Source organism: Eptatretus burgeri, chromosome 11 (assembly GCF_056783735.1).
Source record: "Eptatretus burgeri isolate ZD-2024b chromosome 11, Ebu_testis_v1, whole genome shotgun sequence".
In the NCBI taxonomy this organism is placed as follows: domain Eukaryota; kingdom Metazoa; phylum Chordata; class Myxini; order Myxiniformes; family Myxinidae; genus Eptatretus; species Eptatretus burgeri.
This window is the reverse complement of record NC_140971.1, coordinates 94,518,320-94,540,153: the sequence shown is the minus strand read 5'-3', so window position 1 is coordinate 94,540,153 and position 21,834 is coordinate 94,518,320. Positions and strand designations below refer to the sequence as shown.

The 21,834-nt window shown below is 44.5% G+C and overlaps 2 protein-coding genes across 3 annotated transcripts in view; both read right to left on the bottom strand.

Annotated features, from left to right (window-relative positions):
- OSGIN1 (oxidative stress induced growth inhibitor 1) overlaps positions 1–16,589 on the bottom strand; it is a 48,850-nt gene extending 32,261 nt beyond the window's left edge. The window contains exon 1 of the mRNA XM_085847451.1: positions 16,548–16,589. Coding sequence (XP_085703577.1) covers positions 16,548–16,574 — 27 coding nt within the window. The 5' untranslated portion in view covers positions 16,575–16,589. The remainder of the gene's footprint in view (positions 1–16,547) is intronic.
- Positions 16,590–17,124: 535 nt separating this feature from the next.
- The window catches only part of MBTPS1 (membrane bound transcription factor peptidase, site 1), a 189,619-nt gene continuing 184,909 nt past the window's right edge, over positions 17,125–21,834 (bottom strand). For both annotated transcript variants that reach the window (XM_085847449.1, XM_085847450.1), the window contains exons 22-23: positions 19,903–20,033; positions 17,125–19,070 (exon numbers count right to left, since the gene is read on the bottom strand). In XM_085847449.1, the coding sequence (XP_085703575.1) occupies positions 18,889–19,070; positions 19,903–20,033 (313 nt within the window). In that variant the 3' untranslated portion in view covers positions 17,125–18,888. The remainder of the gene's footprint in view (positions 19,071–19,902; positions 20,034–21,834) is intronic.

The window sequence follows — 21,834 nt, the reverse complement described above, 5'->3', positions numbered from 1 at the left end:
AAGGTTGAGAAATGACGCATTTGGTTGATACGTTTTCTAATTGGCGCCTAATAGATGTTTTACATGTTTTGGAGGGAAATGACCTTGCTTGACCTTTGACCAATTTTGATCAGATTTTATACACGCGCTGTGTTCTTCACGTACGCACAAATAAGCTGCATCACTTTCAGTCTGATATCTTGAAAAATTCCTGACGTTTGGAAATGATAAAATCATTAAAATGTCACATTTCATTGTACTGGGGTGAAATTGTTGTCATGGAAACCATTGACATGTCAAAACGGCTAAATCGATTGTTCTGATTTCGGTGAACCAATTTGGTGACGGAATATGTAAATAATGTTCAATTTAAAAATTAATGATAAAAATTGATGATTTTGTGACCTTTCAATGTTAACCTCAAACAATAGGCTGAAGTTACCCAATGAGGCACAGCATCTTACTATAATTCACCGTCTGTCCGTCTGTTCCCAGGTACCGCAAAAACGTCTGAACCGATGGCAACCATTTTTTGGGTGTGTAATCCTGGGACCCCTTGGAGTAAAATAGGCATAACTATAATAACATGACCCCCTTGACGGCTCCCGTAGGGAGCGGATGGTTGTGGTTGTTCAAATTTCATGTTATTCGGATGACCCACTACCCTCTAAATGCTTTGTCTACCTTCAGTTTTCTGCAGGGTGCACACGGTCCAGCATCAGCCCCTTCGAATGAAACTCCCATAATCCAGCATCACTGCTCACCTCCACTCTTTCGTTCCTCTGTTTGTTTGTTTTTCCGACCTGTGAAAGCAACCTCCTCTTTTCAATCTCTCACTATTCCCTCCAGGTCTTCAAGACAGCTGTTCGCCACCACCACCACCACCACCCTGGCTGTTTCTCAACCGCTGCAGAGTCCTAATGCAGAAGTGGGGATGTAATCAAAATGGCCTTAACGATTGTGACTGCGGAGAGGCTCTTCAAACGAAGGAGCATCTCCTGAATTGGCCTCCCTTACCAGAGCCTTGCAGACCAAACGACTTGAAGGGCTCTCAACTCCTTGCCAGAGCCTGTGTTTTGCAGTGGTTGGGAAAAGTGTTGTGACATAAAAGAAGAAGACCACCATCTCAGATCATCCCCAATCCAAAACCACAACCTTTTTTTTTTCTGCATCCCTTAAAGCACCCCAACCAATCTACACCCGGTAAAGCTCCACCACCCACAATTTTTAGATCTTCTGTTATGCATCTTGCCCACTCCTTGCATTGTCCCCTACCTCTCATCGTCACCCACATCCCTTGCTGTTCGTCTCTATCCACTTTCCCTCTCGGCCCTGGTGTTGGCATTCCTCCATTCTTTTTCTACTGTTCCTTTTACTACGTTTCGTTCTGATCCGTTCTGAGTTCCAACTCTTCAATGAGCCTCGACTCTGTGTACAATAAAAAAAGTTTTTTTTTTTTGGTGAATGAACCCATTTTCAAGAAGAAACGTTATCCGGCACAAGGAAGCATCCCAAAATGCAAAGCTTGTCCACTTCCACTTTGTACTCGAACTAAACTTGACATAAAGAAACATTAAAAAAAAAAATGTAAAATTTATGAAATGTTTTCTCCACGTTGTCATGATAAAGGTCTGTTGAAAATTTGATGACAAAAGCTCAAATAGCGAGGTTACGGTCTGGACAGACAGACAGGCACAGACAAACAAGCAGTCATAGACAGATGCCATTTGGACCTCAAAAACAATGGGCTTCGAGCTTATAATTCGAGCAATCTCTGTGTGTCTGTCTGTGTGTCTGCGACCGCTGTTTCTCGACAACCGCTGGTCCGATCCAATTGAAACTTGCCAGGTATATTGCTGGGAACCTGAGTATGTGCCTTTTCAAGGTTTGATATCAATCGGACAAGTGGTTCCCAAGTTATGGCCATTTATTTACCAAACATATGACAGGACACGGTGCTATGACGTCACAATTCTTCTTTTTTTGCACGTACGGCCGCACACATATGTGCCCGCACTAGTTATGCAAATTCCGTTTAAATTTCAAGTCAAACGGATGGAAATTGACGGTTTTATGCGACCTTGACATCAGGACGCATTTATTTTATTAATTCGCCATGTTGTCATGACAAAGGTTTGTTGAGAATTTCATGACAAAAGCTGAAATGGTAAAAAAACAAAACACTATGGCCTGGACAGACAGACAGACAGACAGACAAGCCAGGCAAGCGATTGCAAAACCCCATTGCAGATTTTTTTGACAATTGAGAAGGCCTTTAATAGCCATCCAGTTCAGGCAGTCCGTGTTAACTGGGGCCGGCTGACACACAGTACGTACAAGAAAAGTACACACACGACCCAGTGAGGGTCTGTAATCTCCGATTGCCCTTTCTAATTGTCTAACACCCTTCAGGTCAGGCCAGATCAGATCTGTGACTTACTGCAGGTACCATGTAAACCTCGATTAACCTGCTGGTGGTGGATGTCTTGGAACCTACCGTCAGGTGAAGAAGAACTTTGTCTCCAAAGGGACACATGGATACCATTGACCAGTCACAGGGCCAGACTTAATGGCAGAACAGAGATGTTCAGGGAGATGAGGCGAAAAACGATGTGTGCACTGAAGGTGGACAAGGAGGCCTATGCGTGAGGTATCTGAGAGGGGGGAGAGCATCACCGATGGTCATGCTATTCTCGTCCTGATTACAGAGGAATCCGTGCATTGCGTTCCTTCAAGCCCGCCCCTCGGTGTACTGCAGGTAGAGCTGAGGGTGGTGGGCTTTTGACAGAGGAGTCTGAAGTGAAAGCCCACTGGGCAGATTGTAATGGCTCCCGTTTCCTTCCATAATCAGCACAATTAACCGTCTTCCAATTCTCTGGAACTGAACCCTCTCTCTTGTAAAAAATTAAGCCTCTTCATCCAACTCATTCCGAGTTTTCCCACTGCAATTATCTCTGTGCCCCCCCCCCTCAATGCCTGGCGCTCTTCCCTTCCTCAACCTCCTCAGTCCCATCTGCACCCTCGTCATCCCTGATCTCCGCCAACTCCTCTTTCCCCTCTACATCGCAAGGTAGCTCCAGTTCGCTGTTGCCTCCTTCCCGGATGAACAGCTCCTTGAAATATCTTTGCCACACCCTCAAGACTGCCACACTCTCTGTCACTCGCCTCCTGCCACCATCCTTAATCCCCTCCCAACTGCCTTCGCTATATCATCTCCAACGCCATCTCCTCCAACTTCCGCTATCTATATATCTCCTCCGTCCAAGGTTTGTATCCCTTGATGATGCACCTTTTCCTGACATCCTCCCACACAAAATTTCTGGTACCTCCTCCACGCCTCCAAACCTCTCGCTTCTTCGTGAAGTTGCTCATACCTCACCCTCAATCTCTCCTCGTTCTCGAAAACATTTCCCCGGCACTTCCCCCACCGAATAATCTTCCTCCTGTTCTTAACCTCCTTCTTTCTCTCGATCCGTTCAACAGACACCATAGGCTTGTGCTGCGAGGTAACATGTTCTCCCACCACTGCCTTAAAATCCTGAACCCTCCACAATTATCGCTTCCTTGCCACCATCAAATCCAGTTCTGTTCTATGATGTCCACTCCTATAGCCATATGTAATGATGTGGCTTCCCCACTTTTTTATTTTTGAATACCTAGTCGAGGCTCATATGAGAGCGAAAACACAATGCACAGCAAGGGGGGCATGAGACAAGAGGGGAGGGAAGGACAAAACAGTGGGGAACAGAGACATTAGATGATTGGAAGATCTGTGGAAGGGAGAGGGATTAGGGGTGGGAAACACAGTGTATTCAAGATGGACACCGCAGGGACTTTCAGGAAGGAAAGCAGGGAATTTGAAGGAGGTGGGTTTGGGATGGATTAACGGGGGTCAAAAAGATCGAAGATTTGAATGGGGAATGATAAGCGGTGGTGGTGAACAGCTGTTTTGAAGGCCTGGAGGGAAGAATGGGATTGAATAGAGTGAGGGAGTTTATTCCAAAGTTTATTCCAAAAAGAGAAAAGAAGGAGTGAAGGTGAGCAGCGATTCGTGATTTTGGTAGTTTTACTGGAAGAGGGTTATTGGCGGACGTTGAGTGCCCTGCGGAAATATTTTAGGGACATATCTCAGACAAAGCAGGGGGGGAGGCGAGACCGGAGAGGAGACGGTAGAAGAAAGAAAGACCACCGACCTGCCTGCGGTGAGAGAGTGAGAGGCCCAAAGACTCAGCCTCATTGCGGGAGATGCCAATGATCCGAAATGCCTTGGTTTCCACTATGTGAAGCCAAGAAAGGTGGGAGGCAGGAGCACCAGCCCAGAGGGGAGAGCAGTTCTCCATCAGGCTGTGGACAAAAGCTTTGTTTGTGGTCAGGAGCTTAGGTGGGCCGAGGAAGGACTTCGCACGACGGAGGATTCCCAGTCGGCGACTGGCTGTGGAGGCCAAGTTGGAAATCTAGCTTTCCCAGGAAAGATCATGGCAGATAGTGAGACCCAGAAGCTTGAAAGAAAGGACTTCTTCCAGAGGATTGTTGAGAAAGTGGATTGGGGGGGGGGGGTTCTAAACGGTCCTTTCAGAGAGACATAGTGAGAGTGTGAGATTTGTCCGGATTGAAAGACATGTTCCACGTGTTGGACCAGTTTGTGATTTTATCCAGATCAGCAGTGAGTGAAGAAGCTGCTGCTTGCCGGTCGAAGGGATGACCGATGGTACGGCAGAGGGTGGAGTCATCAGCAAAGAGATAGAGAGGATTTTCCAGAGAGTCGGAGAGATCATTGATGAAAACCAGAAAAAGAACAGGGCCCAGAACGCTACCTTGAGGAACTCCAGCCTGGACAGGAAGAGGGATGAGAGAACTCCATTTAGGGCCACACGGTGACTGTGACAGGAGAGGAAGTCTGCGAGCCATGAGTGGAGATGGCCTTGGATACCATAGGAAGAGAGTTTGGTGAGCAGGGCATGGTGCCAGACCGTATCGAAAGCACGCGATATGTGCGGGGACATGGCTCTGATTTCATGTCTGGCATTGAGTACCTCCATCCATTGATGGGAGAGCAGAAGCAGCATATCCAGGGTAGAGTGACCTGGTCTGACACCAAATTGATGATCGGAAATCAAGCCATTGGAGAAGAGGATGGATTTCATGTCCGAAGCGATGATGGATTCCATAACCTTGCTGATGATTGGGAGAAGGCTGATTGGTCTGTAGTTGCAGGGATCTGTTTTTGCACCTTTTTTATGCAGGGTGGTGTTTGCTGATTTCACAGCAGATGGCAGATGACCTTGAGCAAATGAGAGGGTGAGTAGAACAGAGAGAGGGTGAGCAAGAGCAGAAGAGCAGGTTTTTAGGACACATGGGCTGATGCCGTCTGGACCGGTTGCAGAATCTTGAGTCGAGGTTTGACAGCAAGCTCTCCACCTTGTCAGGAGAAAAGCACACAGAGTCCCAGGACAGTTGGGTGTGACTGTGTAAGGTGGGTTGAGAAAGTGATGGGATTTGGACACAAGATTTAGCTACAAACACCGAGTTTAGGCATTCAGCCTTTTCACGTGCGGTATCAGCAGTGCGGCCATTTGAGGTAAGGGAGGGGATGGAGGGGGAACATACACAAACAGACTTAACGAGACGCCACCAGGATTTGGAGGAGGGAGAGAAGTTTGAGAGTTCAGACTTGAGATGAGAAAGATGTGGTTTTCTGGCTCTCCTGAGGGGAGATACACACTTGCTCTGAGCTTTATGGAAGGAACTGAGATTACCCTCAGTTGGGTTTGCTTTCCATGAGGCAAAGGCAAGTTGTTCCGGGACAACTGCCTCGCCACAAGCTTCAGTGAACCAAGGGCAGGAGGAAGGGTCGGACAACTGAAGATGAGAAGGGATAAATCTGTGCATGAGGGAGAGCAAGTTTCTTTGAAAGAATTCCCAGGATGAGTTTATGTTGGAGAAAGTGATAGGAGACCAGTCTAGAAGGTTGATGGCTGCTCGGAGACCCTGCCAGTCGGCTTGAGTGAAATGCCAGACTCGACGGCGGAGAGGTGGTTCTCTGATAACAGCCAGAGAGATGTCCACTTTGACAAGGACGTGGTCAGAAGAACCAATTGGAGCGAAGGAAGAGCAGCAGATATTGTCAGGGAAATGTCAAAATCAGATCCAGAAGAGATAGAGTACCATTGGTTGAGATCCGGGTTGGGAAGTTGACCGATTGAGTCAGTCCCAATGAGTTGCAGAAAGCTTTTGCTGAAGTACCATGACAGGTGAGAGAGGTACCCACACCTAGCCAACTGGCGTGATGACAACTGAAGTCGCCACATTTGAGGAAGAGAGAGTTTGGATGAGAAGATAGAAGTTGGTCCATGTTTTCGGATAGTGAGGTGTAGATGGAGTCACCACTGTTTGGTGGATGGTTCAGTACACATATAAACATGAGGTGGGAGTGGAGGGGAAGCCAGAGCCAGAGGTATTCCTGGGGGTGTGGGGGAGTGAGGGCAGTGCATGGAGAGTGAGGAATAGAGTCTTTGATGAAGAGAGCAACACCTCCACCAGGACGAGGCTCAGGTCTGTCATACCGGAGGAGGGAGTAACCAGGGAGAGATACTTGGGAGTCAGAGATGTCTTGAGGGAGGAAAGTTTCTGTTAGGCAGATTATGTCTGGTTTGTCAGTGCCAACCTGCATGGGAAGATCTGTAAGGTTTGAGTGAAGGCCCCGGATATTTGAGGTCCACACATTCTTTTGAAAGAATGAACCAGCTGTGGTCATCCAATGCCTTGCTACCAGCTCCACAAGCTCTCAAACTCCTCTATTCCTCGTTCCCCAAACAAATTTACCAACACACTCCCCTCACTCAGCTCTGCCACTCACACATGTGCGTTAAAGTCCACTACAATGCACAGCATCACATCCAGCTCATCCATTCCCATTATCCTCTCCAGTGTGTCCCTGAATTCCTGGTTCTCAGCCTCAATCCTTCCCGTTTGTGGCCCATATACTCACAAAACACACACCATTTGTCTCTGCATCACCACCCATGCCATAACTATCTGTCACTCCCATATTTCCACTCTGACCACCTGCTACCAGATCTCTTCAAACACTAATACTCCCACGCCATGCAAACCTGGAAACACAGGATAGTGTGCGTTCCTCGGTCACACATCGAAATGTAGAAGTTAATTGTTGCTGTCGGTGAGATCATCGGGATTGAAAATGTTAAGGCAGTTTCCCATACGAGCAAACAAATTGCTTTTTTTCATTTCTGAAGTCCCGATAGTTGCTCAAGTTGTCGAGCAGGGACTTGTTTTTTTGATCCCGACTTTTACACAAGGAAATCAGACGCAGGTGGAGTCCATTCTGCCCATCCCGCCTGTGCAAACACCAAGCTAATTTATCAACACACGATCCAAAGAAGAAAATGGAAGTATTTATTTATTTATTTAATCTATTTATTTTAAGTTTTTGGAGTTTTTATATTTTTCTTCCCCTCCCCTCAGGTGAGGGGGCATGGGCTTGGTTAAAACACACACAACATCAACCACACAACACCCCTTGACGAGACCCCCACCAACAGCACTCCGTACACAATCCCCCATCAATGCTCAAACTACAGAAAAGTTTGATTAACATCCCTCTACCGCTCCATCTTCATAACTTCCAGGTACCTATCTAATTCAAATTTAAACTTATCTACTTTTTCTGCTGCCACCACCTTTCCAGGGAGGCCATTCAATGCATTAACTACTCTCTGAGTGAAAGTCCCCTGCCTAACTACCATCTTAACTCTCCTCTTCTTAACTCTCAGGCTCTGGCCCCTGGTCCGATCACTGTCCACTCTGTTGAATAATTAATCTACACTTATTTTATCTTTACCTTTCATTACCTTAAACATCTCTATCATATCTCCTCGTAACCACCTCCTTTCTAGTATGTAAAGCCCTGTCTCCTTCAGCCGCTCCTCATAGCTAAGTCTAGCTCAGCCCGGAATCAATCCAGTAGCCCGATGCTGAACCCTCTCTGTGGCATCTACGTCCTTCCTCACTTGTGGTGACCAAAACCACACATAATATTCTAGATGTGTCCCTCACTAAATTCCTGTACAATGTTAACACCACCTCTTTTTATTTATAAATGATCCCCCTCCGAATACAACCTAAAACCTCATTTTCTTTACCTGTAGCTACCTGGTACTGTGCTGCCTGCTCACCTCCCACATCCATCACCACCCCCAGATCCTTCTCCTGTGTGACACGCTCCTACATTACCCTTTGCATCCTGTGATCTCTATTTTCATTGTTCTTCCCATCCCCAACACCTTACACTTGCTCAGGTTAAATTACATCTGCCATTCTTTTGCCCAATCTATACAAGTATCAATACTTTCCTGTATCTGATCACCACCCCCTATGCTATCCACCTCACCTCCAAGATTTGTGTCATCTGCAAATTTAGAAACCCTAACTCTTCACCCCATTATCCAAATCGTTGATGTAAATAATGAATAATCATGGTCCGAGTACTAATCCCTGAGGTACCCCACGACTTGCATCCCACTCACAGCCACTCTTTGCTTCCTACCACGAAGCCAGATTGTAATCCAATTATCTACCTAACCAGCCACTCCACAAGCCCTCACTTTGGTTAACAACCTCCGACGTGGTACCTTATCAAATACCTTCTTAAAGCCTGCATATACTATGTCCACTGCCTTTCCCTCATCCACCCAATCAGACACTGATTCATAGAACTCTAAAAGATTTGTTAAACAGGAACTATCTTTGGTAAACCCATGCTGACTACCTTTCATTAGTTTGTATTTATTTAAATGGTTCCTCATCTGGTCCTTAATTAATGTCTCCAACACCTTCCCCACAACTGAAGTCAAACTAACAGGTCTATAGTTTCCCAATTCTTCTCTGGATCCTTTATTAAATAATGGTGATACATTAGCTACTCTCCAATCCTCCGGTACCTGTCCTGACTCCAGGGAACTATTGAAAATATCCGTTAAGATCTCACTTACCTGCTCAGCCACCTCCATCAATACTCTCAGGTGCATATTATCTGGACTCGGAGCCTTATCTACTCTTAGATTTCCAAGCTGTTCCTTTACTTCCTCCACTCCAACCTGGATCTTCTGTAAAAGCCCTTCCTCACCTCCTTGATAAATACTCTCAACTATTGGCAATTCTCCTGACTGTTCTTGTGCAAAAGTTGAAGCAAAATGCCAGTTTAATAAGCCTGCCATCTCACTTTCATCACGAACCACTCTCCCGGTGCTGTTCCTCAATGGGCCCACACTGGTCCTAACCTGGTCTTTCCCCCCTGACATACTTAAAAGCCTTGCGATGATGTTTAAGATTCTTAGCCGTGTCCTTCTCATACTCTCTTTTGGCTTGTCGAATTATTTTCATAACTTCCCTCTGTTTACTTCGATAGTGATATCAATCCAACTCCAGTCCTGTTATTTTAAACCGAATAAACACCTTCTGCTCCTCATTAATCGCAATCCTTATCTCTCTGCTCAATAAAGTACCTGGCTTTGATGGTTTACCTGTTGAATGTTATAAAACATTTTGGGATTTGCTAGGACCAACACTTTTAGATGTTTTAAAGTTGAGTTTACAAGAAGGTTTATTACCTCTAAGTTGTCGCCGTGCAGTCGTGTGCCTTATCCATCCATCCATGTCGTGTGCCTTATCCATCCATCCATGTCGTGTGCCTTATCCATCTCCAGACCTTGCAGAATTGGAGGCCTATTTCTCTGCTTTGTGCAGATTACAAAATCTTTTCCAAGGCCCTTGTAAAATCGTATTAATCCTTTTCTCAGCTTTATGATCAATCTTTTTGTGTTCCAAACCGGTCTATTCATGATAATATTTTTTAATTCAGGACTTGTGGGATGTCTGTGCTCTTCAGAAACAGAATACTGGCTTGTTTTTACTCGACCAAGAGAAAGCTTTTGATTCTATTAGCCATGAATATGTATTTTACACCTTAAAACTGTTTGGTTTTGGGACAACTTATATATCCCATGTCTCATTGTTGTATAATCATGTTTTTAGCATTATTAAAGTTAATAATAGCTGATGTGCACCATTGATGGCTGGAAGAGCAGTCCGTCAAGGGTGTCCGCTATCGGGCATTCTCTACTCCTTCTGCATTGAACCCCTCCTAATTCGCCTTCGTGCTAGTCTACCAGGCTTTCCTGTGATGTCAACTGAAAGGCTAATTGCCATCTCAGCATATGCTGACGATGTGTGTGTCATGGTGCGTAATAGTGGTGATGTGACCATGTTATTAAATTACTTGGAAAAATTATCTTCGACATGCACAACTGTAAATAAAGTGGAACAAATGTAAAGCTCTATGGATTGGTCATACCCCAGCTGTTGGTTTGCCTCATCTTCCCAGAGACTTGCAGTGGGAGAAGGAAGGCATCCATTGTCTAGGTGTGTGCATTGGCACCCCAGCTTTTATGGGTGAGAATTAGTTAAATACAGTTAGCAAAATTGATAATAGACTACAGAAGTGGAGAGGAATATTACTTACCTTGTCAAACAGAGGTCGTGCCCTCGTGATCAATAACATGTTGGCTTCCTTGTGGGACAAAATGATTGCCCTGCACCTTCCTAAAGCACTGCTGCTGACAATTGAAAAACATCTGCTTGATTTTTTCTGGTGTGGCAAACATTGGGTCAAGCCTGAAGTCCTTTACCTTCCATTGGCAGATGGTGGCCATGGTCTTATTGACATCCTCAGCCGACTGATGGCCTTTCGAGTCGCCACTGTCCTCCACTTTCTTTTTTCAACATCACTGCCATGGTGCCCCACTGCCAACTATTTGCAGAAAATTCCTGGCATGTTTGATTCCAATAAAGAACTTTTTCTTATGGACTTGCAACAAGTGGACATCTCTCATTGCCTTTGTTCTACTGAGACCTGTTGCAAGCCTGGCAGCCTCTGGTGGTGCACCGAGATATGGCTAATTACAACACCAAGAACTTTCTCGACGAGCCTATCTTTGACAATTCACTCTTTCCTAACGTACCTCGATCACGTGCTTACATACAATGCTTCATAAGATCTGGCGTACATGTCGTATGAGATCTGTGGAACAAGAACGAAACATGGCACTCAGTCGGGCACATTATGACGACCGTTGGAATGCACTCTTTAAGAACTGTCTCCCAGCTCGTCCAGGAGGTTCTGCGTACCTTTAGAAATTTGGGACTCCATTTTGATGCCAATAATGCTGTCCCTGCAATCCATGTTTCTTTCTTTCCGTAGTTACGTATAACGTCACTTGCATTAACAGAAACTGTGATCCTGTCTTCCTCTCCACTTCCTAGTGTTGCTAAAAAGTGCCTGTACCACCTTTGTGTCACCATACGGCATCCTTATGTGTGCAAAGATAGTTTTGGATCCTGATGGAAGGGGATGTTGCCTCCGGGGTCCCCCCGTGCCCACAATGAGCTGCCATCTATGCCCCACCGATTGTAAAACGGACTGGTGATATCTCTTGGAGAATTGTACATACGATTTTACCTACCAATGTTTTATTACATCATTTTAATGTTTTAAATTCCATCTCATGCCCCTTTTGTATGGTCTCTGAAGATTTATATCACGCCTATGTTAACTGGGCAAGACTGACCACCCTTTTTACCTTTTTATCACAGTTGTGCTGTCACATGAAAATTTAAATTTTCTTTACGTACTTTTATTTTCGGATTGCCACTAAATTCCAAAAATCATGTTGAATCTGCTCTCGCCAATTTTGTAATAGCTGGAGGGAAACTAGCAATTTATAAAACAAGGAAAGCTAAACTTCTTTCAAACACTGATGCTGATTACATTGTTTTAACAGTTTTTAAGGCCCTTTCCGTGGCCAAGCGACGTGCACAATTTTATTTTCATCAAAACATCAATAATGTAGTTCTTTTTAAGAAGAAATTGTGCCACAGGAATACATTGTGTAAAGTAGACCATAATGATAATATTATTTCATTTTAATTGTTTACTTGACCGATATATTATGCTAACAATTTATTATTACAAGGTAATATGCTTTTATTTATTTATTTATTATGCTTTTATTGATAGAAGCTCATAAAAAAACAGTTACACACCATTCAAAACAAAAGTCTCCTCTCTCTCTCTCCCCCTCCCTTCCCCCATCTCTCTCCCCCTCCCCTCCCCCATCTCTCTCTCCCCTCCCCCATCTCTCTCTCCCCTCCCCCATCTCTCTCTCCCCTCCCCCCATCTCTCTCTCCCATCCCCCATCTCTTTCCTCACCCTCCCCTCCCCCCTCTCCCCCACGCCTCTCACTCGCCCTCTCCCCCACTCGCCTTCTCCCCCACGCCTCTCACTCGCCCTCTCCCCCACGCCTCTCCCCTCCACCATCTCTCTCTCCCCTCCCCCATCTCTCTCTCCCCTCCCCCATCTCTCTCTCCCATCCCCCATCTCTTTCCTCACCCTCCCCTCCCCCCTCTCCCCCACGCCTCTCACTCGCCCTCTCCCCCACTCGCCTTCTCCCCCACGCCTCTCACTCGCCCTCTCCCCCACGCCTCTCACTCGCCCTCTCCCCCACTCACCATCCCCCCCACCCCTCTCACTTGCTATCTCCCCCACCCCTCTCACTCGCCATCTCCCCCACGCCTCTCACTCGCTCTCTCCCCACTCGCCCTCTCCCCCTCGCACTCTCCCCCACTCGCCATCTCCCCCATGCCTCTCACTCACCCTCTCCCCCACTCGCCCTCTCCCCCACTCGCCCTCCTTTATATTCCCGTCACTGAAGCGATAGGTTGTATTTGCCAGTCTTGAATAATTTGGGACGCTCAAGTCATCAATCAGCAGTGCTGCCCGGGCTGACGTGAAATTTCAAAAACTATTGAACATTTTGCTTTCATATTCCAGATATCCATTCCTCATGACATTATCTCAACCTGATTAGATCAGAGCTGTGATTGGCTGAATTATGTTACCAAGGCAACCATCTTGGTAACTTTGCTTGCAACATTAAAAAACCCCTTCAACATTTAGCTTTCATCTTGGAGATATCTATTCCTCAGAAGACCCAAAAGGCAGGGGACCGAGAGTATCAGCATCCTTTTTGTTTATATTTTCCTGACTCTTCTCTCCAATCGGAGGTACCAGTAATGGGAAGAACAAGTTATTTGCTAAAACCTTCACAATCGGAACGACCTTGAAATTAACCTCCTTCATATGAATTTTTTTTGATGGGATTTCCAAGGCATAAGGAGGCCTTGGTCCTCAGAAGTTCTACAAAGTTTGGTGAAAATAGGCATATTAGTTTTAGCAACACGGGTGATGAAGGTTGTCGTCAAGTTTCATTGAAATTGTGTGTGTAGTTTCGGAGACGTTCCGAGTGTTTGCATACAGCCTGACTTACTGACCGACGGACACCACACGAGGCTAATACCTCACCTGAACAATTTTTGTTCCAGGTGAGCTAAAAACGAATAAAACAAAATATTTAAACAATAAAATTAAACGATCTTTAGGCAGAGGCCAGAGTACCTGAGTATGCATATTATTTAAATTTTAGAGGATGCTACTCTCAGTAACACCCCATGTCTCCGAGGTCTCGAACTGCACCTGTTAATGTCACTCCTTACCTCCACTCAACTGGTTTATTTCTACCCTAAAGATACACACCTGTTAATATCACACCTTACCCTCTCGATTCAACGACCTAGGTCTCTTTCTTCCTTTATGATGCACACCTGCTAATATCACTCCAGAGCTCTCCACTCAACTATTCTGGTCTCCCACCTTTGCATGTTCATTTCACTGCAATGTACAAACTCTCTACACTGTACATTTGTTCCTTGAAGGTTTCCCTCCTGTTAGTTTGTTGTAATCTACAAACACCAAACTCTCTCTTAAGGCCCGGTCACACCTTGACGTTTTAGCCAGCGATGGCAACGTATTAAAATGTATGTAAAACGCTGGCTTACGTTGAACTTTTGATGTTTTTTTTTTTAAAGATTCGGACGTATTCATAGCGACTTGGTCTTATGTATAACGCATTGGTAACGGACACAGAACGTTTCGTTGTGTTATGGATAACTTATACCAACGAATGCTGAACCTGTTGTCGGCCTACACAACCGATGCCCAACGATAGTCTAACTTCGGCATAGCGCGTTGCACGCATCGCCGACGATGTCGTGACGTAGCCTATTAAAAGGCTGATGCACAACGATTCGAATCATAACTGCCATAGAAATGGAAGTGACAACGTCGCGGTCACACCTTGGCGATCTTGCCAGCGTATGCCGACCTAAGAAAAATGTGTCTAAAACGTTGGGGCACGTCGAATACGGTATGGGTAAGTTTGGTATGCGCGAGTAGAACGCTAAAGTACGCTATCATACGTCGTAGTAAGTAGAGTACGTCAATAAATTTTAAACATGTTCAAAATTTTACGACGTACTCGGCGTATGACACACGTTCGCATGCGATGGGGATAAGTTTTACACACGATATGTGGACGCTTACACACGTCCACAAACGCTACTTATAAGCTACTCATAAGTCGAAACACGTCGCGGTAATGTCTTTTTTACGCGAAACTTATTTCTAACTTATGTTTGACGTGCTTTGAACCAATTCTTTACGTAGTCCCAACACACATCGACGTATGTAGACGTATTCCAATGACGTCTTCCGGTCGACAAAAAAAAAAAAATGAACGTGTTTCTAGCTTACAACTGCCATATAAAGACGTGTTCCCAGCGGTTTTGGGAATTGGTATATAAAAATGGTGTTCATAAAAGGGGAACCCAACTGTGTATTCGAGTCCTTTTTGAGTCGATGTCCATGTCAGCAGAAACAGTATCAGTATCAGTATTAGTATTAGTATTAGTAGTAGTTTGTTCATGTTGGCAGTAGTAGGTGAGTGTGAGGGGGAGGGTGTGGGTTATGATGGATCCTCCTTGCGTCCGCGTGTCCACGGGTAGCAGACATCTTTTCACCATTGTTCAAAGTTCTTCGCGGCTAATTTTTTATGGGGCTTTTTCAACAATGAGCTATAGCTTGTTTTTACGATTTAGGTCCATTCATAACGGGTTGGACAAATGCACAATGAACTAATAATGTGCATAGAGCGCTTTGATTACTTATAGATACGATATACCAACGAATAATTATCGTGAAGCCGGCGTTCACAAACTATGCCCAACGATAGCCTAACTTATCCATATCGTGCGGCAGTTTATCTTTGCCGGTGACGTAGGGTTTGCTATTCATAGGCTGCCACTCAACGATTTAAATGGCTGCATCTCCACTATTGAAAGTAGATGCTTGCGCTCAACAATTGGATTTTTTTTTACACTCAACGACTTTTAAACGGTACCACTCAGCTAGTTTCATTGTTTACAATGAACGATTTAAATTGCTGTCACTCGCCTTTGTTTTTTGACGCTGGGGTTTGTAAATTTGAAGCGTTTCTTCTGAACGTGTTAAAACGCTCAAACTCGACTATTTTAAATAGACGCTGCCGATGGACAATTGGAATCATAGCCAAGCTCGACATCGAAGTGTGAACATCCTCGTCATGCCGAAGAAAAGTTTGAAGAATGCTGCAAATAAGTGTCCTGGCCGTGGCCGTAGACGCTGACGCAAGGATGATCCATTATACCGACGTCTTTCAGCCTATGAGTAACTGAAAAGTAACGTCTGTCGATGTGTGGCAACGATCGCGTAACGTGCCAACAACACGTTAATCATAGGTTAGAAATAAGTTTCGGGTATGCTAAACATTACCTCGGCGTGTCTCAACTTATGATTAACTTACAAGTAGCATGTGTTGACGTCTGTCAACGATCGCAGACCGTGCATACAACTTGTGGCCTGCGTAGCAGAACGTGTGAGTCATACGCCGGCATACGTCGTGAAATTTCAAGCATGAAAAAATTTGAGGACAACCAAAAAGTACAACGTTTAAAGCCAGCGTACAACGACGTATGGCAGTGTTTTTCAGCGTGCTCTCAATGTTATCAAAACTTACACATAACGTATTCAACGTGTGCCAGCGTTTTAGAAAAAAAATCCAAAAATCGGCATACGTTGGCTAAATAAAAACGTCAAGGTGTGACCGGGCCTTTACTCTCAAACTTTGGTGCCATCCCAAACTCTCTTAACAGGATCCTTCCACAAGCTATGTTATGGCTACTTGCCCAAAATGCTTTCCTACCTCCAACATATTGGGATAATTTCTGGTAAATAGGTTTAACTGCACTCTCTCTAACAGGATTTTCTACAAACTGGTTTAAGAAGTAATCCTGGACTAGATCGAGAAAATCCTTGTCTCCTCCGACTGTTGCCCGTTCCTGGACCTAATCTATCCCTGACAAATTAATATCACTCCAAATCGAAAATCTTTACCTGATCACGGCCTTTCTTAACTCTATATGAAGGATATATCCGGGCTTGGTGCAGCCACCCACAAAAATAAGCTTTACTCATGTGGTCCTGTCTACCATCATTTGCTGATGGATGTTACGTATTCGACGTTATCTTTGACAAGAGCGAAGCCATTGTGTGCACGTACCCTGATCAAATTTGAAATCCCTGTCATGGGACTCACGCGGGTCACCTTCTCGCAGTGCCCTCAAAGTACTCTCGCGGGTCCAAATTCTAAAGGAGCAGCAGCAACTTCGAGATGCCTGTCGATTCTACCATCATCCTTCTGCAGTCACATCTCACCAGCCTGGAATGGAATGCACACACAGTATTTTCAACCCCCCTCAACCCCTTTCTACTCCTTAAAGTTGCAGGTTACCATTTTTATTTCTGCCAAAAATGGATGATCATTTTGTGAGAGTAAATGGTTAAATATCACAGTTTTTTTTTCAATTCCTGCATCCATGGCTTCAACCTGGCAAGGTACCACCATCCCATGTCATGTCATCCTCCATCCCTACCCATGATCTTTTATATACTCATGAACCCTCCCCTACCTCTCTCCATATACTTGCAAGTTATGTTTCCTTCCCTCCACCATCTTCTCTTCCTGTTTGTTCATTCCCTCGTTGTGTTTGTGTGTCACCTCGCTCTTCCTCGAGCGAAGACTTTGGATACGCAAAATTAAGTCTTAAAGATAACCTACAACACAAATGACATTGAAGGATTCTTTGGAATGTTTATAAACCAGTGACGAACACTTCCCCTTTTCATCAACTTTTAAACACCGTTATGCAAATCAACAGATTTTTACAAACAGAATTTAACCAAATGAGAAACAGGAATCAGCGTACTTACTTTATAGGTTTCAGTTTTTAAAAAATAAAATATCGTACATCAGTTGAACCGGTAAGGCGGACCCACTCCCTTCTGTGCTCAGTAGAAGAGGACACAGCGCACGGTAAGCCGCAGAGCCACAATCCCAAGAGAATTCTCAAAGTATAAATCATATCTTCAAATAACAAAAGGAAACGCAACAAAGTTAAAAAAAATGAACGTTTCGCAGATGTCTTGTACAATTTCACCGACCCGATCGTAATCTGAGAGATAACTGCAAACGACCGGAACAGCAGGTTACAAACCACCCTTCACAAAATTGGAGAGCTCGTTGGGTTCTTTGTTTTCCTTCAAAATTCTCAGGATGGTTCTCAAAATGGATGCACGGAGGACAAATGATGACGTCTCCAACTCTGCATTTATATAAACACGTGGACGGAACTGTATGCACTGGTTTCTTGGAAGATTAAATGTACAAAAGCCGATGATGGAGTAGTGTCCATCAAACAGGAAGGGAAATGGTTTCTGTCCTAATGCAGGGAATGCAAAAGGGTCAAAATGAATGATTATTGAAGGTGCAATGACCAGCCACTCTCGTACAGGTACTTGGCAAAGCAATCGTGAAATGGACGATTCACACGAATGTTAAACAGATGATTTTATAGGAAACGCTGCACAAAAACGTCCACCCACACCTTCAGAAAAAAAAAAGTCAAGACAACGATCTCATTGTGCTCTTTCATCGACGTCACCCGTTGGTGTCAAAGCTTTGGACTTCTCATTCAAGTGAAAGAACAAATTCCCAAAACGTGGCTTAATTTACGTAGACAAGTAGTGGCCCAAAACGAATTCATTGTTCATGGCGTACACAGAGTCAGGACTTTGCAACGAGTTTCCATAGGACGACAGGCTTGAAGGTTGGCACGACGCTGCATTTTCAGCTATCCTTGGTCTCGCGGTACGTATTTATGCAGGACGTAATGCGTCTGATGCTACAAAGATCCGAACAGCAGACATCTCTTTGATTAAAAAGCAAAAGAGAGACATCAATATTCATATGGTACGGTGCAGGCTTGTGGTACGTTTAAAATAGTTCAAGATCCATGGCGTGTACAACAATGCATCAGACGTCCATAAATAATGTTAGATTGATTTGCCAAAGCAAAATCAAAAAAGGTACCCAACGAGGTTTGTTCGGGTACAAAAAGAAAAGCACCGCCTTCAAACAACGTGCAAACATCTGCGGCACGTTTCCGTTATCGTCAAGCAGCAGTCTCTGTGGCTGGAGCAATAAAGTGAGCAAAGCCACAAACCACCACGTGCCACATGATTCTGGAGCATCCAAAGCTGTGTCCGTGACAATGTGGTTAGCAGCTGCAGGCCTCCTACTCTCAGAAAGTCTTTGCGTGGTCTTGGATGGATATTGACATGGTATTTCTGCTGTGCACCAGATGAGTTGTGGCAAAGGCAGTGTTCAAATTTAAATTTGTGTTGTGGTATCAACATGTAAAATGAATTGCACACACCAGCAGGCCCTTCTCTTACAGCCAGTCTGCCCGAATCTCACACGTTACGTCCACAAGTTCACAAGATGGATTCGAAGGGCAACATTTTGTGGAGCCGTTTTTGGAGAACACATGGCGATAGGACTGTCACACCGTGGGTCGGACTGCGATGGGCGGTCGCTTTGGCCGCGTGGGTTTCCGTCGCTTGGGCCGATTTCGACTTTTTGTAATTTGCACGACGAAGAAGGCCAGGACCAGCATCGCCCCAAAGAAAGCAAATACAGGGATGCTATGGCCAACATCCTGATTGTAACGTCCTGGCATGATTCCTGTATGACAGAAAAAAAAACAATTAAAACCTATCTTTATCACTATGAACTAAACCTCAAACAAATTAATACAAAACAGCAACAGCAACAATTAGAAGGGTACTCTTTAGAGCGTATACCGCCGCCCTGTAATGCCTGATCCACGAGAACATACCAGGCCCAATACATTTTTGAAATATCATGCCGTATATCATTCTTTGAGCCCTATCTCTCAGTGGTGAAGAATCACTTCAAAATTGAGTAGTCAGATCCAGATTTGGATCTTCACCAAAATCTCATCAATTCATTCTGGTTACACATCCAACCTGTCCACCAAGTTTCATCTAAATCCGTCCACAACTTTTTGAGATATCATGTTAAATATTGTTTTGGGTCCAATGTTTCAATGGTGAAGAATCACTATTGAAAAAATTACAGCATCCGGATCTTCACGAAAATTGAATAAATTAGTCCGAGTCACACATCCAGCCTGTCCACCAAGTTACATCCAAATCCGTCCATAATTTTTTGAGATATCCTCCTCACAGACAAACATACAGACAGGGGTGAAAACAACCTCCATCCACCTTTGCTGGTCGAGGTAATTACCCTTTTTTTTTTCCATCTGACTTCACTTGCTATTCCTTGCAGAACCAAAAACTCATAGAAAACGTCGGTGTCAAAGTGTAAGCAAAACCTTTCAGAGTCCTTCAATTCATCCAAATATCCCCCTTTTGCACATTTATAGCAGGTTTAGGATTTATGCAACTGCTCATAAGACGCAAACAGATCCGCTCCATGCAAATCTACATCATTACATTTGCTACAAGGAGATATGACAAGGTAGACGAACCTCCAGGTACGTCCCAAGCACCACTCTCGCCTGGGGACAGTGGTCGCACTTGTGGGCGTCGGTTATGCAGGTTTGGGAATGCCACCGCATCCGGATTCACAGACAACAACTTGGGCTGCTTCCATAGCGGGCTGGATAGAAACAAAAACAAAAACAAAACAAAAAGACTCACGACTTCACCAAATGTGCAATGGGGTGTTCAATGCACATCAATTGGAATGGGGGAAAGAAACCAATTTAATTAATGTAACACTTGAGAGAACTCTGAACCCTCTAGAGCCCACGAAATGTTCTGGGTGAACGAAAAAATAACCCCTGGGGCTCGAGAGGGTTAAATTTGTTAGCAACATCACATCTGAGAGATCAAATTAAGACTGTAAAAACATGGAAATACCAATCAGGATAAAGGCAAACAGGAAAATTGAGTAAACACAGGACAGTGTATTCCCCACAGTTACACTGATGAAATCATTCTGTGGTTGGTTAACAATCACCAAATGCCCATTATTATAGGAGCAACATCACCACGAATAAATCGTAGTTTATAACTTGAAGGACAAAAGGGCCCAGTCGAACACAACGCGCATGCACGCACACACCTTCAACTGGAACTACTTGCACAAAATCTGCATAGTATAATCGAGGCCCGTGCTTCTCAACTGGTGGGCCGCGAGGTCTCAACAGCTCTTCAGTACCGGCAGCACTCATGCATCCCCAAACCATGACACTACCACCACCATGCTTGACAGTAGGGATAACGCACTTGTCTTGGTACTGTTCCCCAGGTCTCCGCCAGTCACGCTGCACTCCATCAGATCCAAACAAATTGATCTTCGTTTCATCAGACCATAGGACATGTTACCAGTAGTCCAGGGGCTTGATTAATGTGCTTCAGCAAACCGTTTGCGAGCTTTCTTGTGGCTCTGCTTCAGGAGAGGCTTACACCTTGAATGACGCCCATGCAGCCCGATACGATGGAGTGTGCGACGTACCATTTGCGCACTAACAGACTGGCCAGAAGCTGTAGAAATATCTTCAGCAATATTGGCGGCACTTTGTCGTCTGTCTTGGAGGACTAGATTCTGAACTTGGCGAACAGTACGTGCAGTCATCTTTGCTGGTCTGCCCTGGCGAGCGCAACTCATTGTTGTACGCTTCTTGGAGAACCTCTGGATGACCTTGGCCACGGTTTTGGGACTTACTTTCAAAGAAGTATTGATCTTCTTGTATCCTTAGCCATCTTTATGTCGTGCAACTATTCGATCTTTGACATCTTTCGAGAGCTCTTTACCATGAGGAGCCATGCTGCTTTCTCAATGGCGATTGGTACAGTATTTCCTATGCAATTATTTCTTTAGCAAGCAGATAGACAATTACTGCATTGAGTGCACCTCTTCACTTTTAACATACCAGGGATATTGCAGCTCCATGGACATTGTGTGTATTGTTTGGTGCATATTTGTACCTTTAACACTCTTTGACTTAAACATGCAGAAAATGATGAAAATGGAAGCTGTTTTACCATGCTTGATTTACTTCTTGTGCAGACAATAGCAGGGGTGCACTCACTTTTGTTGCCTCCTCTTTCAGAAATATTGGTAATATGCCACATTGTTTTTATGGAATGGCAGTTTTGTGCCTGAATACATATTGCAGAATGTCTACTCTGTCATCAACTCTGCTTAAAAAGTCCAGCACAGCTGCTTAAAAAGTCACACTGAATTATTTACATATTTGTGAGGGGTGTACTCACTTTTGTGAGATACTGTATCTACAGTCCACAGATTCAATATTGTCAACAGTTTGGTTACTTTGCTCCCAATAATAATTCTGTGAACGGTGAGATACATGAAAACGTCAGATATTCATCAACTGGAGGGTCTTTTCATCGAGTTGTTTTTGTAGTTCCTTCAACTCTTCTTTATTTTTGTC